The following is a 15,265-nucleotide window of genomic DNA, read 5'->3' on the forward strand; positions in this document are numbered from 1 at the left end:
GAGTCAAGAGCTGGACAGGTGATAGGCAAAAGGGGATACGAGAGGATCATGGGACAGGAGGCCTACATGATCCTCTCATATCCCTTTTGCCAATCAACTGTCCAGCTCTTGGCTCCATCCCTCCCCTTCCTGTCTTCTCCTATCATTTTGGATCTCCCCCTCCCCCTTTCAAATCTCTTACTAGCTCTTCTTTCAGTTAGTCCTGACGAAGGGTCTCGGCCCGAAATGTCGACTGTACCTCTTCCTAGAGATGCTGCCTGGCCTGCTGCGTTCATCAGAAACTGATGTGTGTTGCTTGAATTTCCAGCATCTGCAGATTTCCTCGTGTTTGTGTAATTTAAGAGACTCTTGGATAGGCACATGGATGAAAGAAAAATGGAGGGTCATGAGACATGTAGGAGGGAAGGGTTAAATTGCTCTTGGAGTAGCTTAAGAGGTTGACACATCATGGGCCAGAGGACCTTTACTGTGCTGCACTATTCTCTGTTCTGCATTCTGCATTCCAAAAACGTTCTCCTCAATCCAGACATATGATCTCACTAATCTCATCTCAGTCAGAGAAAAAACAATCTCTCTTATATTCTTTGCCACACCCATATACACCCTATTTCCTTCTGCAATGTCCCATAGAAGAAGCTTCTACCCCAAGTAAACCTCTCACTCTTCTATTTTAGCTGCCACATACCTGCATAGCAACGTGCCTTTCTCTACATTTGTATTAATTAAAACTCCTACTCTCATCCTGAAGCAGCAGAGATTTGGGGAGATGGGGTGGTATCATTTCTCCTAGTAAATTTCCCCATAATCACTGCCCTAATTCCAAACAATACAGGTTTACAAGTTTATTACGCATGCCCAGCCAGATCTGGTTGGATCATATAGGGTCCCCTTTGATGTTGGTATAAAATTGTCTGAATATTCACATAAATGATTTCACTGCACCAGTAATCCAGCATAACTGAACAGATAGGAATTGGAACTGGGTCATTGGAATTGGTTTATTATTGTCACAGGTACTGATGTACAGTGAAGTGCTTGTCTGGCATACAGATAAAATCATTACACAGTATATTGAGGTAGTACAAGCTAAAACAAGAACAAAATGTAGAATAAAGTGTAACAGCTACGAGAAAGTGCAGTCCAGGTAATCAAAAAAGTGCAAGAACACAACAATAGCCAATAGTCTATTTTATCATACTAGTGTCGTGGTGGGTGCTGATGATGTGGGAACCCGGATGTTGAGGACAGACAGAGTCCAATGTCGCAACGGCAACCAGTGTAACCCACGAACAAACCTCAGACACCCTAAACAGTTCTGAGAAACATGGAGGGCTATGGGAAATCTGGACAACCTTGAGAACCTTGATAACCTTAAGGACTGGAAGTCTTCGAACAGGAGAAAGCCTTGAGACTTGGCAACAGCTTTGAACATAGACTAGAGAAGCTTGGAATGTGGAATTGAGAAGCTTAGTACGTAGACAAGAAAAGTTCAGAACGTGGACTCAGAACATGGATTTGAAAAACTCAGAATGTAGCCTAGAGACAGTCAGAACATTGACTCAGATGTGGGCTTTAGAAACTCAGAATGTAGACTACGGACTCTCTGAATGTAAACTCAGAACGTGGACTTGAGAATAGAATGACATTCTCACCTAAAGCCAACCAATGTCAAAACGTTGCTGTTCGACTTTCCAGAGGTCTATTATTAGTGGACTCTTTCTATTACGATGCCAGATCTCAGGTGCAGAGGACAGACAAGCTCTAATGGAGAAACTCCAATGAAAGTGAGCAGAGTTTATTCATAAGAATTCTAATAGAACAGTGGTGGCTTGGCTGAGTGACACCGTGAGACGTAACATTCTCAAAACTAGGACCCTGCAATTAGTACTTTACAAGTAACAGGGAATCCTTGAGCCTAACTAAATAAACTTAACAAGTCTAAACAGAAAGCTTCAGGTGTCCATATTACAAAGAGCGAGAAAAACACAAGCAAATCTAAACGATTAAAGACTCTCGCTAAACAACAATTAACCAATTCAGGTGCATTAAAAACCTCAGAGCCCAATGCTCTTCGGCTCCCACACAGGCCTGAAGGCTTGTTACAAATAGTTTTATAACATTACGCTAGAAGCTGTCCTTGAGCTGAGTGTTATATAATTTCAGGCTTCTGCCTAATGGGAGAGGAGAGAAGAGAGAATGACAGGGATGTGTGGACTCTTCGATTATGCTGGCCTATCTGCAGTTTCATGGGCAGAGCAACTGCCCTACCACACCATGATGTATCCAGATAGGATAGTGTATCTATAAAAATTGGTAATGGTCAACAGGGACATGCCAAATTTCTTCAGCCTCCTGAGGAAGTCGAAGCATTGGTGAGCTTTCATGTCTGTGGGACCTATGTGGTTGGATTAAGTTAGGCTGTTGGTGGCTTTCATGTCTATGGGACCTATGTGGTTGGACTAAGTTAGGCTGTTGGTGATGTTAACTCTTAGGAAGTTGAACCCTACAAATCTCAGCACCATTAATGTAGACAGGAGCATGCAAACTGCCTCCTTCCCGAAGTCAATGATAACTTCTTTTGTTTAGCAGATATTCAGTGAAATGTTATCATGACATCATATAACTAACCTCTCTATCCTCTAGTTATCCAAAGGCATGAGTTCAAATCCCTTGATGGGAATTTCAATTCAGTTAATTAAATCAATCTGGCCTTAAGGGCTGGTTTCAATACCAGTGACCACGTTTTATCAACTTGTCATAAAACCTCAATGGTCTATTAATGTCTTTTAGGGAAGGAAATCAGGAAATGACTCCAGGGCAGAATGAAGTCATTCAGCTGGTTGAGGCTGTACTGGTTCTATGCAGGAGAATATTTATAAATCTGCCATCAAAACCTTGTCTGGTCTATGTATGACGTCTTCCTTAACTCTTCAATTTTATTCATCTCAGACACACCCAAGAACAAAATTTAAAAAACAGTTGAATTGCTAATCCATTATCAATACAAAGTTAGATAATTTAAATTCATTTCACTGTAAAAGAGGAAATAAAATTTGTTGCAATTTAAAATATTGTTAAGGAAATGAAGCCAAATTTCTTTACCTAATACCAATACAGTATTTGTAAACGTAGTCACACACCAGTGTGGCTGACTCGATTAAGTGTCCTCTAAAATTGTTTTAACAACCAGCTCACTTTTTCCAAGTTATTGTAAAAAATGCTATACAGGTTCTGTGCCCTTCAAGAAAAAGACCTGCCACACTTAAAGTCAACTGTGGTGAGTAATGCCATTCTTGCCAATACTATCCACGTCCTGAAACTGAATTAATTGCCTGTCCCATCCTATCCGTCAGCAATGGTTTAAATCAAAACTCTCTTTACTCGATGAAGCATTATCTTAAAATGAAAATGCATCTTACAAGCTAAACTTTGAATTTGTTGACATTCTACCTACACTTAATATAATGCCCCTTAACAAAACACAAGGCAAAACTTAACATTTAAAATCAGTTCAAGTGTCACAAAGACAAATAATCTACCTCTGCCATTTTTGCAAGCTCTGTCCAGTCATCCTTGTTGTAAGTGCACATAAGGCTGGCAATGATGATCTGTTAGGAGATAAATGACACAGCAGTTTTAAGAATAATATTCAAGAAAAAGCTTACTTTATAACAGAATTATTACATATCTATTAGATCTTTACAGGATGCTTTTAATGAATAGATGAATATTTCAGTATGAAACAATATTAAATATGTTTTAATGCAAAATAATATCTCACAAATAACATTACTGTGGTCACATTAAAAACAAAATTATGCATTGTGCTGACATACAGTCTGAAATTTGATCTATTATTGCCCAGGGCACATGTATGAACAAAATTATATTATGTACAAACACATCTCTTGCCACTAATGCAAAACGTTTCTATAATACAAGATCTTTTACAAATCAAAGCTACAGATCTTATCGTATTTCTTCTTGCTGCGGCTAACAGGCTAATTCTTCACTTATAAGATCATGCTTTTCTAAAACTGGGAAAAGGGAAATGATCATCTTTGGTGCCCACTGCTGTTATCACCACTTTCCCTTGCAGCTCTTAGAAAATGAATCATAAAGCTCATGCCACCTTTGTCCATGAGTTGAACTCTGGACCTCATTTTTGTGTCATCAATAAGACTATTTCCTCCTCCTGCAGGTTTGGCTACTTCCCCCTCATTAACTCACCTGCAGGTGAAAGTGTCATCTATGTCCTTCCTTACTTCGAAATTTGATCAGTCTACACTACAAAAACCTACGGTCACCAAAGCTGCTGCCTATGCCCCAAAGTGTATTGAACCTCATTTACCCAGCACTACGATATGGTTGTTACCTACATAGTCTTCCAGTGAAGCAGCACCTCAGATTTAAATTCCTTCTTATTTTGAAATCCTTTCAATATCTTCCATTCCTTTAACCTTTCAAAATGTTCATGTGTCTCCAAACCTGGCATCACTGAATTTGATTTCTCCACTATGAATTGCGGTATCTTTTGCTGCGAAGATCCTGAGCACTGGAAATTCTTCTCCAGTGTCCTTATTTGTGAGGCATCAGTTGGTCAGAGTCAACTATGGATGTTGCACTTTAGCTGTCTAGAAATCTAAGCCCGGGCAGTACAATATGGAGAGCAACCTGTTGCCCATGTAGTATGCTCCCCCTCTCCATGTATCTGATGAACCCAAAGGAACTTAGAGAACGATACAGTTTGGCAGCAGCAGCATCGCAGGAGTTGCCAGTCAGTGTTGAACTAAACATAGGTCAACTATCTTAGGGACTGCTCCAGACTTTTCCTACAAAGTTTACTCCTGAAGCCTTCTCCATGAGTGGTATAGCGTAAGGCAGCCGGGGTTTGAGATCAGAGTTTTCATTCTCCTAGGTGAGCTGCCAACCACAGCTGATGAACCTCATCTGCCCTTATTCATGCAAGTTACAAAACAAAATCTTGAATATTGAATATGTGAAATAAAAAATAAGAAATACTCATCAGATCAAGCATCAAGTGTGGAGAGAGAAATAGAATTAATATTTCATGTATATCAACCTTCATCTGAAACTAGCTAATAAGTCAGGAATGAAAAAGAGTTGGTAGAAGGGAGAACCACATTACTTGTCTTCCTTTAAATATTTATTTCTTTGACTAAACCTTTGTTTACCTTCCCTTTGTGTTGCCTTATGTGACTTCATTTTTGTATCTTGTTTGGGTTGGTATTGTATTTAAAAGCACACAAATTAAATACTGCTTTGAAGAAGTAAGATATTCACTTCAATAATATACGGCTGACAGTTAAACAGGTTTATGAAATTGATATTATTGCCACTTACGGTTAAAGGACCATAATTACTTTACAGGATCTCTTCATGGAGAAAGTAGCGCATAACTAATTAAAAGCAGTATATATATTTTTGACACTAAGATAGATGCTATCTTTAAAACTTCTGGTATACACAGTTAAATTATTAAGTGTGCAATCCTGGCTGATCTATTATTTACTATTGTGTGAAAAGAAAAGTTCTCTTCATTATCATACAATTACAATTTATAGAAATGCTAATTTACTTCAGTACTTTATCTGATAATGACATTTGCCTGAGGTTTTATTTCAGATTTTTTTACTGGAACAGAAAAGAAGAGGGTATGCAAAGTAGTTGCCATGGGTACACCAGCCATAGATCTTCTAGAGTAGTTCTGTTGGATGAATATCCACAGAGTTGGTCACCTAGCATTAAAAGGTGACATGTAGAAAGACCATGGCCTGAGAACTAGAACTGTTTTATTTGTAGATGGTGTCTGGTTCTCCCCAGACAAATCTAGGGATAGACCTATGGAGATCTTTCCACTGGTGACCCAAGGCATGAACAAATCAGGGAGGAAAGTTCAAGGAGCTTTTTGGGCTTAAGCAGTTTATTAGGGTGAACTAGGAGTGCGCATAAGTTGTTTTTTTCTGCTCTTAAATGCAATTTTCAGCTACACGTGATTTACTATTCCCTGATGTTCTAAGAATTACTCCACAAAACAACTGTCTTCTGCCAAACTATCTAAGGAAATTGGGTGATAGTTCTGAATCGGAAGATGACCACATCCCTATCCTGATGGTAGAATGGCTGCTCCCTCCTACCCAGAGGGCTATGTCTGGGTGAGCATAGCAGCCTAACTCAAAGGTTATGTGCAAGTGCAAGCGGGGCTCTATTCGACACACAGGAACTTAATTATCATTGTAAGGTTGTGCTGGGCCAGTAATGCATTATCCACAGATTAAACAGTATCTCCTGTGTCAGTCCATCTAAAGATAAGCTCAACAAATAAACTTGCAGTTCTTCCTGTATAGTTGGTAACCTAGAAATATTAGGAATGGACACTCAGTCCCCAGAGTAAGTTTCATAACTCAAAATGATCCTATCTACTCTGCAGTCTAATTCCATATGCCTAACTTTTATCCCATATCTCCAATTCCTTTCGGGGACAAAAACTACCAATCTCAGATTTAAAGTTAAGAATTGTCACATAGAGAAACAAATTGCTACCTTTTGCTAGTTTCCTTATTTCAGTCCTGAACATCTTAAATTTTAGACGATGCCACCAAATCCTACATTAGTAACCAAATGGTGTAATTTCTTCATATCTGCCCTTTAACTTCCCTCAACCTTCCCTTAATTATCATGAAACATTAACTTCTAAATTATAGGGGACGAGACTATGGTGTCTGTAACGTCATCTGGTAATTTAAATTTTAGACGACCGGATCTCATTCTAGTTCAGTTTTACTCCTCTTAGTACTAACATATCATGAAAAAGGTGCGGTGTTCAAAACTATACACACAATGTGAATGCTACTGATGTTACTGATGATAGAGCAGAATCAAATATCGCCGTGATGATTGTACGTTCTAGTATCAATTGTTTGGCGACAATAAAGTATAAAGTATAACTGCAGTGCTCTGGGATTGGTTATGTTTGGCAGAGGTTAGAAATGGACATTCTTATTATTGATCTTTAATACACAAAGTGCAGTGGATACCGACTAATTGGGACACATTGGGACAAAATGTATAAAAAAAGACAAACTACCATTTAACTGAGGAACAAGTTATGTATTTAAATAAAATACAGAACACATTAGACCAACTACAGTACTATAAAACTGTGTATTCGTTCCTAATAGTTATCGATAAAGGAAATCATCTTGTGTGTGCTGCTGTGCTCTCTTGATTGACTGTAAATGAACCAAATCGGCAAACACCTAGTGTAGATAATGGACTGCCTTCATGCAACACTTTTTCTTCTTAAGCCCATCACCCCTAATAGGGCATAGGCCACTGACAGCTATTTACCAGAATAATCTGACCTGGGCCCCAAATTGTCCCAACATGTAGCCAATCTTCAAGGATACTTCCTCTCCCAGGGATGAGGTTTATGGAGCATTGGATTTTTACGGGATGGGGTTGCCAGTATGCCCAACCCTCATCCTTTCGCAGCTGGACTGGGGACCCTCCGTGGCAGAGTTAGAATATTGTAGTGACCACAACAATTAGACTTCCCCAAGGTATTTTCTTATTCCCAGTGGTGCATTGGCCCTATATCTTTCCTTCCATCAGGCTGCAGTGTGGAAGGTACAAGTTAAACAGAGTGAAACTAAATGCCCCCTCTTTTGAAATCCAATTTGGTTAAGCACCTATCTTGGTCTATATATTCTATCCTTAACAAACATAAACAAACATTACAGTCTACAGTGTGGCTAAATATAAAACATTAAATCACTATCCCTATTACTTACCTCAGCGGCATTCATTTGTAAAGATTTCTGATTCTATCTCTTATTTAGAATTTAGAATACAATGAAAAAGCAAGCTCAAGTGCAAAACTATCTTGTTGATGCTTTTGTAGATCTTTACGTATTTGTTAACTGCATGTTTGATGTGCTAAAGATCAAATTTACATCTCCTCCAGGCATTCCCAAGTCCAATGAAGCATTTCTTAAAGGTGGTCACCATTGGAATACAAGTAATGCAGTGAATAATTTGTGCACAAAGTGCTCCCATAGCCAGCAGAGCATTTTTTTAAGAGATGCTGGTTGAAAGTAGAGTCATTAGAGCAGTACGGCACAGAAACAGGCCCTTCAGCCCATCCAGTCCATGCCAGACTACCACTCTTTAGTCCAATTGTCGCGCACCTGGACCATTGTCCTCCATACCCCTCCCATCCACATACTCACCAAACTTCTCTTAAACGTTATAATCGATTCTGTATCTACCACTTCCATTGGCAGCTCATTCCACACTCCACCCAGTGAGTGAAGAATTTTCCTGCTTCCTGTTAAATATTTCACCTTTCACCCTTAACCTACAACCTCTAGTTTTAGTCTTACCCAATGTCAATGGAAAAAGCCTATTTGCATTTACCCTGTCAACATATACTCTCATATGTTCCAGGGAATGAAATCCTAATCTCTTCAACCTTTCCCGATAACTCATGTCCTCAAATCCTGACAAAATCCTTGTAAAATTTCACTGTACTCTTTCAGTTTTTTTGATATCATTTCTGTAGGTAGGTATCAGAACTGCACACAATATTGCAAATTTTCCCTCACCAATGTCCTATACGACTTCAACATAACATCTTAACTCCCAATCTATCAAATGTGGATGGATGTTTCCTTGATGTCCATCGGTAAGGGCAGCAGCAATCTTGGTTCAATATCCCTTCCTGAACTCAATATAACTGAGAAGGCAGCATTCTCTTGGCACTGTGCCAAGCTGGAACATAGGTACTCCAGCCCGAAGCAGAACTTGAAGGAACATATCAGTGATACAGAGGTTAGATCATTGAGCCATTATTATAACTTAGCTTAAAGTTGTTTAATGACTACTGGCTACAACTATGCGAAAGCATTCAGTCATCATTTGACACAAGCAACATCCGTGGAGTGTATGAGGGGATCAAAAAAGCCATCGGGCCAACCCAGAGCAAGACAGCACCATTGAAAACCATAACAGGTGAGACCATCAATGACAAAGGCGAGCAGATGGAGAGATGGGTGGAACACTACTCTGAACTCTTCTCCTGAGAAAACAGCATCTCGGACAGCGCGCTGGACGCCGTGGAATGCCTGCCTGTCATGGAGGAACTTGATGCATTGCCGACTACCGAAGAGCTGAGTAAAGCCATCGACAGCCTGCCCACTGGGAAGGCACCAGGATTGGACGGCATTCCACTAGACGCCATCAAATGCGCAAAGGGCGTCCTGCTAAACCACCTGCACGAACTACTGTGCCAGTGCTGGATAGAGGGAGCAGTGCTGCAAGACATGAGAGACTACAACACTGTCACCCTGTATAAGAACAAAGGGGACAGAAGCGACTGTAACAACTACAGGGGAATCTCCTTGCTGAGCATCGTTGGGAAGGTCTTCGCCCGCGTGGTCCTGAACAGGCTGCAGAAAATAGCTGAAAGGGTATATCCCGAGTCTCGGTGTGGTTTCATGTCAGAACGCTCCACAGTCGACATGATCTTCTCCCTTCGACAGCTATAAGAGAAATGCAGAGAGCAAAGACAACCACTCTACGTCGCTTTCATTGACCTTACGAAGGGCTTCGACCTTGTGAGCAGAGATGGCCTGTTCAAAATCCTCGCCAGGATTGGTTGTCCCCCGAGGCTCCTCAGGATAGTTCAGTCATTCCACACAGACATGAAGGGCGTCGTTCAGTTCGACAGCTCTTCTTCGGAGGTCTTCAATGTCCGCAGTGGTGTGAAGCAGGGCTGTGTGCTTGCCCCCACCCCATCTTCTTCGCAGTCATGCTGAAACACGCCTTTGGAACATCAACTAATTGCGTCTACCTCCACACCAGATCGGACAGGAGGCTGTTCAGCCTGTTCCGGCTGAGGGCGAAAACCAAGGTTCGCGAAGTACTCATCAGGGACATGTTGTTTGCAGACGACGCGGCACTGGCAACACACTCTGAAGAGCAACTACAATGTCTCAGGGACAGCTTCTCAAGAGCCTTCCACGACCTCAGCTTGACCATCAGCCTGAAGAAGACCAACATGTTGGGCCAAGGCGATCAGCACCCCCCTGCCATCACCATCTACAACTACGAGCTGGAGGTAGTCCACGAGTTTACATACCTTGGCTCCACCATCATGGACAGTCTTGCCCTAGACCCTGAGATCAACAGACGGATCGGACGAGCAGCCTCAACATTTGCCAAGCTGACAAACAGAGTCTGGGAGAACAGAAAGCTGACGATGCACACCAAAGTTGCAGACTACAGGGCCTGCGTCCTCAGCACAATGCTTTACGGCAGCGAGACCTGGAGCCTCTACTACAGACAAGAGAGTCGTCTCAACGCCTTCCACCTTCGCAGCCTCAGACACATCCTGGACATCATGTGGACTGACCGAGTTACCAACAATGAGGTCCTGGCCCGCGCCCAGATACCCAGCCTCTTCACCCTGCTCCAACGACGCCGTCTCTGCTGGCTGGGCCACGTACACTGCATGTCAGACAGGAGGATGCCGTAAGACCCGCTGTACGGGGAACTGGCCTCCGGCAAGAGAGCAAAAGGGTGGTCCCATCTTCGTTTCAAAGACGTTTGCAAGAGAGACATGAAGTCACTGAAAATGAACGTCGAGAGGTGGGAGGACATCACAAGCGATCGCTCTCACTGGAGGCTAGAACTACGCAGTGGTCTAAAAAGAGAAGAGAAGCTGAGGCTTGCTGCTGAAGAAAAGCACACTTGTCGGAAAAACAGCACCAAGACAACACTGGAGGACAGTGCCTTCAAGTGCAGTCGCTGCAGCCGAGACTGTCACTCCCGTGTGGGACTCTACAGTCACAACAGACGCTGCTCTAACACAAACTGAAGCAAGACTTTCCAGTCGCAGATCCATGGTCTCGCGAGACTAACGGATGCCACCACCACCACCAGTTTAAAGCCATTATTTTGCCTTCAGTTCTTCATTCCAGAAAAACTCAGAGACTCTGCAAAGCATTGTTATGGTAAATGTACCCTTAGGATATATTTCCCATATATTACAATAGCACAGCACAATGATTAATGTGGAAATTAGTCTTTGGTCAATAGCACCAAGCTCTTCAATTCAGAGGTGTAATTGTTGTGATACTTCCATGGAACCAGAAGTCACAAAGAATTCCTATCCTACTGTGAAAAATATGCTAAACTACCCTTCTGACTTCAATTGTTGTTTGCGCTTCTGACTTCAATTGTTTTTTTAATGGTGACAGATCCCAGTGACCAAAAATTAATTACATTCATTCTCTTCAAATCAATGTGCCAATAAGTTCACACTTTTATGGGGAGTTTGGGTATTGCACTAAATTACACACTATATTCACTTCATATTGAACTATAAGTCACCATACCAGAGCCAAAATGTCCTGTATTCTAAAATGATTACTGTATTTGAAGTTGACATGGTAAATTTAACAAGTCTATTCTCAGCAATTTCCCAAAATCTAGTTAGACTTTTCCTAAATTGCAAGCAGCGATCATGAATGGGAACTATATATTGATCATTGCATCATCAATGGGGATGGGAGAGATTCTGGAGGATTGGAGGGTTGCGGATGTTGTTCCCTTATTCAAGAAAGGAAGTAGAGACAGCCCAGGAAATTATAGACCAGTGAGTCTTACTTCAGTGGTTGGTAAGTTTATGGAAAAGATCCTGAGAGGCAGGATTTATGAACATTTGGAGAGGCATAATATGATTAGGAATAGTCAGCATGTCAAAGGCAGGTCATGCTTTACAAACCTGATTGAATTTTTTGAGGATGTGACTAAACACATTGATGAAGGTAGAGCAGTAGATGCAGTGTATACAGATTTCAGCAAGGCATTTGATAAGGTACCCCATGCAAGGCTTATTGAGAAAGTAAGGAGACATGGGATCCAAGGGGACATTGCTTTGTGGATCCAGAACTGGCTTGCCCACGGAAGGCAAAGAGTGGCTGTAGACGGGTCATATTCTGCATGGAGGTCAGTCACCAGCGGTGTGCCTCAGGGATTTGTTCTGGGACCCCTACTCTTCATGATTTTTATAAATGATCTGGATGAGGAAGTGGAGGGATGGGTTAGTAAATTTGCTGATGATACAAAGGTTGGGGGTGTTGTGGATAATGTGGAGAGCTGTCAGATGTTACAGCGGGATATTGATAGAATGCAAAACTGGGCTCAGAAGTGGCAGATGGAGTTCAACCAAGAAAAAGTGTGAGATGTTTCATTTTGGTGGGTCAAACATGATGGCAGAATATAGTGTTAATGGTAAGACTCTTGGCAGTGTGGAGGTTCAAAGGGATCTTGGGGGTCCAAGTCCATCGGACACTCAAAGCTGCTACGCAGGTTGACTCTGTGGTTAAGAAGTCATAAGGTGCATTGGCTTTCATCAACTGTGGGATTGAGTTTAAGGATCGAGAGGTAATGTTACAGCTATATAGGACCCTGGTCAGGCCCCACTTGGAGTACTGTGCTCAATTCTGGTCACCTCACTACAGGAAGGATGTGGAAACCATAGAAAGGGTGCAGAGGAGATTTACAAAGATATTACTAGGATTGGGGAGCATGCCTTATGAGAATAGGTTGAGTGAACTTGGCCTTTCCTCCTTGGAGCGACGGAGGATGAGGGTGACTTGATAGAGGTGTATAAGATGATGAGAGGGATTGATCGTGTGGATAATCAGAGGCTTTTTCCCAGGGCTGAAATGGCTAACACAAGAGGGCACAGTTTTAAAGTCTTTGGAAGTAGGTACAGAGGAGATGTTAGGGGTAAGTTTTTTTTACGCAGAGAGTGGTGAGTGTATGGAATGGGCTGCTGGCGGCAGTGGTGGAGGCAGATACGATAGGGTCTTTTAAGAGATTCCTGGATAGGTACATGGAGCTTAGAAAAATAAAGGGCTATGGGTGGCACTAGGTAATTTCCAAAGTAAGTACATGTTCCTTTCTTTTTAAATTTTTTAATTGAATAAGTATACAAAAAGGGAAGCCATATAAGCACTAATACACTGTTAGAATATAATAAAATTACAGGAGATATTAATACAGAAAAAAAAAGTGATACAAACAATGTAATTTAAACGTAACATACTAAGGTAACATAGTAATATACTAATTTTATATATATCAATAGAGAAAAGGAAAAAAAAAACCAAAAAAAACCCACCGTGCAACTAACTAAAAGCAAAGCAAAGCAATGGGCTAACTTGGAACCAAATAGAGTTAAAGAACTTAAAATCACGTCCTCAAACCCGACCTCATTAAAAACAGTAAAAAAATACAAGAAGGGTATATAAATATGGAGCAAAAAAGAGAAGAAGAAAAAAAAATTACATTAAATGAAAATATTGAATATAAGATCTCCAGGTCTGTTCAAATTTAAGTGAGGAATCATAAAGATTGCTTCTAATTTTCTCCAAATTCAAGCATAATATCGTCTGAGAAAACCAAAAAAAGGTAGATGGAGCATTAAGCTCTTTCCAATGTCGTAAGATACATCTTTTCGCCATTAAAGTAAGAAATGCAATCATTCTACGGGCTGAAGGAGAAAGATTACCGGAAATTTTAGGTAGTCCAAAGATAGCAGTAATAGGATGAGGAGAGATATCTATATTCAATACCTTTGAGATAATATTAAAAATGTCTCTCCAATAAGTTTCCAGAGTAGGACAAGACCAAAACATATGAGTTAAAGAGGCTATCTGCCCCGGACATCAATCACAAAAAGGATTAATATGAGAATAAAAGCGAGCTAATTTATCTTTGGACATATGTACTCTATGAACAACTTTAAATTGAATTAGGGAATGTTTAGCACAGATAGAGGAAGTATTGACTAAATGTAAAATCTGCCCCCAGTCATCCACGGAAATGATAGACCCCAATTCCTGTTCCCAATCTACCTTAATCTTATCAAATGGAGCTTTCCTAAGTTTCATAATAATATTATAAATCATAGCCGATGCACCTTTCTGACATGGATTAAGGTTAATTATAGTATCTAAAATGTATGTAGGAGGAAGCATTGGAAAAGAAGAAAGTATAGTACTTGGGAAATTTCTAACTTGTAGATATCTAAAAAAATGTATTCTTGATAAATTATATTTATTAGATAATTGTTCAAAAGACATAAGGGAACCATCTAAAAATAAATCCAAAAACCGTGAAGTACCCTTAGTCTTCCAAATTTGAAAAGCATTATCCGTAAAAGAGGGAGGAAAAAATATGTTACCTAAAATAGGAATCGCTAGCCCAAATTGGTTAAGGTCAAAAAATTTCCTGAATTGAAACCAAATACGTAAGGTATATTTAGCTATCGGGTTAGATACCTGTTTGAGGCGTTTCAAATCAAAAGGAAGAGAGGAACCTAAAATAGAGCCTAAAATATAACCCTGAACAGATTGTAATTCCAATGCTACCCATTTAGGAATGGATAGTATATCCTGGTCAAGTAACCAAAATTTCATATATCGAATATTAATTGCCCAATAATAGAATCTAAAGTTAGGTAATGTTAAGCCTCCATCTCTCTTAGCTTTCTGTAAATGTATTTTACCCAGTCTCGGGTTTTTATTTTGCCAAATAAATGAAGAAATTTTTGAGTCAACTTTATCAAAAAAAAGATTTTGGAACAAAAATCAGTAATGCCTGAAATATGTATAGAAATTTTGGCAGAAAAAACATCTTAACTGCAAAGTAAGTACATGTTGAGCACAGCATTGTGGGCTGAAGGGCCTGTATTGGGCTGTAGATTTTCTATCTTTCTATGTATATGATGGATTAATGTTTTTGAGTTCACAAGAAGCAAAAGTGGTAGAGGAGCAAGTTCAAATAGTCATAATATTAGGTTAACGTATGAATGCAGATGCAGATACAGATGATCAAGGTTTATCATCTACGAGGAAGTAGATGGGTGGGTTAGGAGCATTTGGAGAAACATAGTCTGATTAGGGATAGTCAGCATGGCTTTGTGAGGAACAGGCCATATCTCACATAGAAGAGGAGGGAAATTATGCTTTTGGTTAATGGAGTAGAGGTGTTTCACAAGGTGGTCCCCCAATTTACAACGAGGAGGTTGCATCAGGAACACCAGATACAATCCCAACGGATTCACAAGTGAAGTGTTGTCTCACCTGGAAGGACTGTTTGGGGCCCTGAATGAAGGTGAATGGGTAGGTGTAGCACTTTGGTTGCTTGCAGGATTAAGTGCCAGGAGGGA

General features: G+C 40.5%; 1 protein-coding gene across 1 annotated transcript in view; it reads right to left on the minus strand.

Annotated features, from left to right (window-relative positions):
• Positions 1 to 15,265, minus strand: part of LOC140205806 (dihydropyrimidine dehydrogenase [NADP(+)]-like) — a 927,724-nt gene that overhangs the window by 214,306 nt on the left and 698,153 nt on the right. Inside the window, exon 15 of the mRNA XM_072273510.1 lies at positions 3,540 to 3,608. Within this exon, the coding sequence (XP_072129611.1) occupies positions 3,540 to 3,608 (69 nt within the window). The remainder of the gene's footprint in view (positions 1 to 3,539; positions 3,609 to 15,265) is intronic.

The sequence above is a fragment of the Mobula birostris genome, chromosome 12, assembly GCF_030028105.1.
Source record: "Mobula birostris isolate sMobBir1 chromosome 12, sMobBir1.hap1, whole genome shotgun sequence".
Lineage (NCBI taxonomy): Eukaryota > Metazoa > Chordata > Chondrichthyes > Myliobatiformes > Myliobatidae > Mobula > Mobula birostris.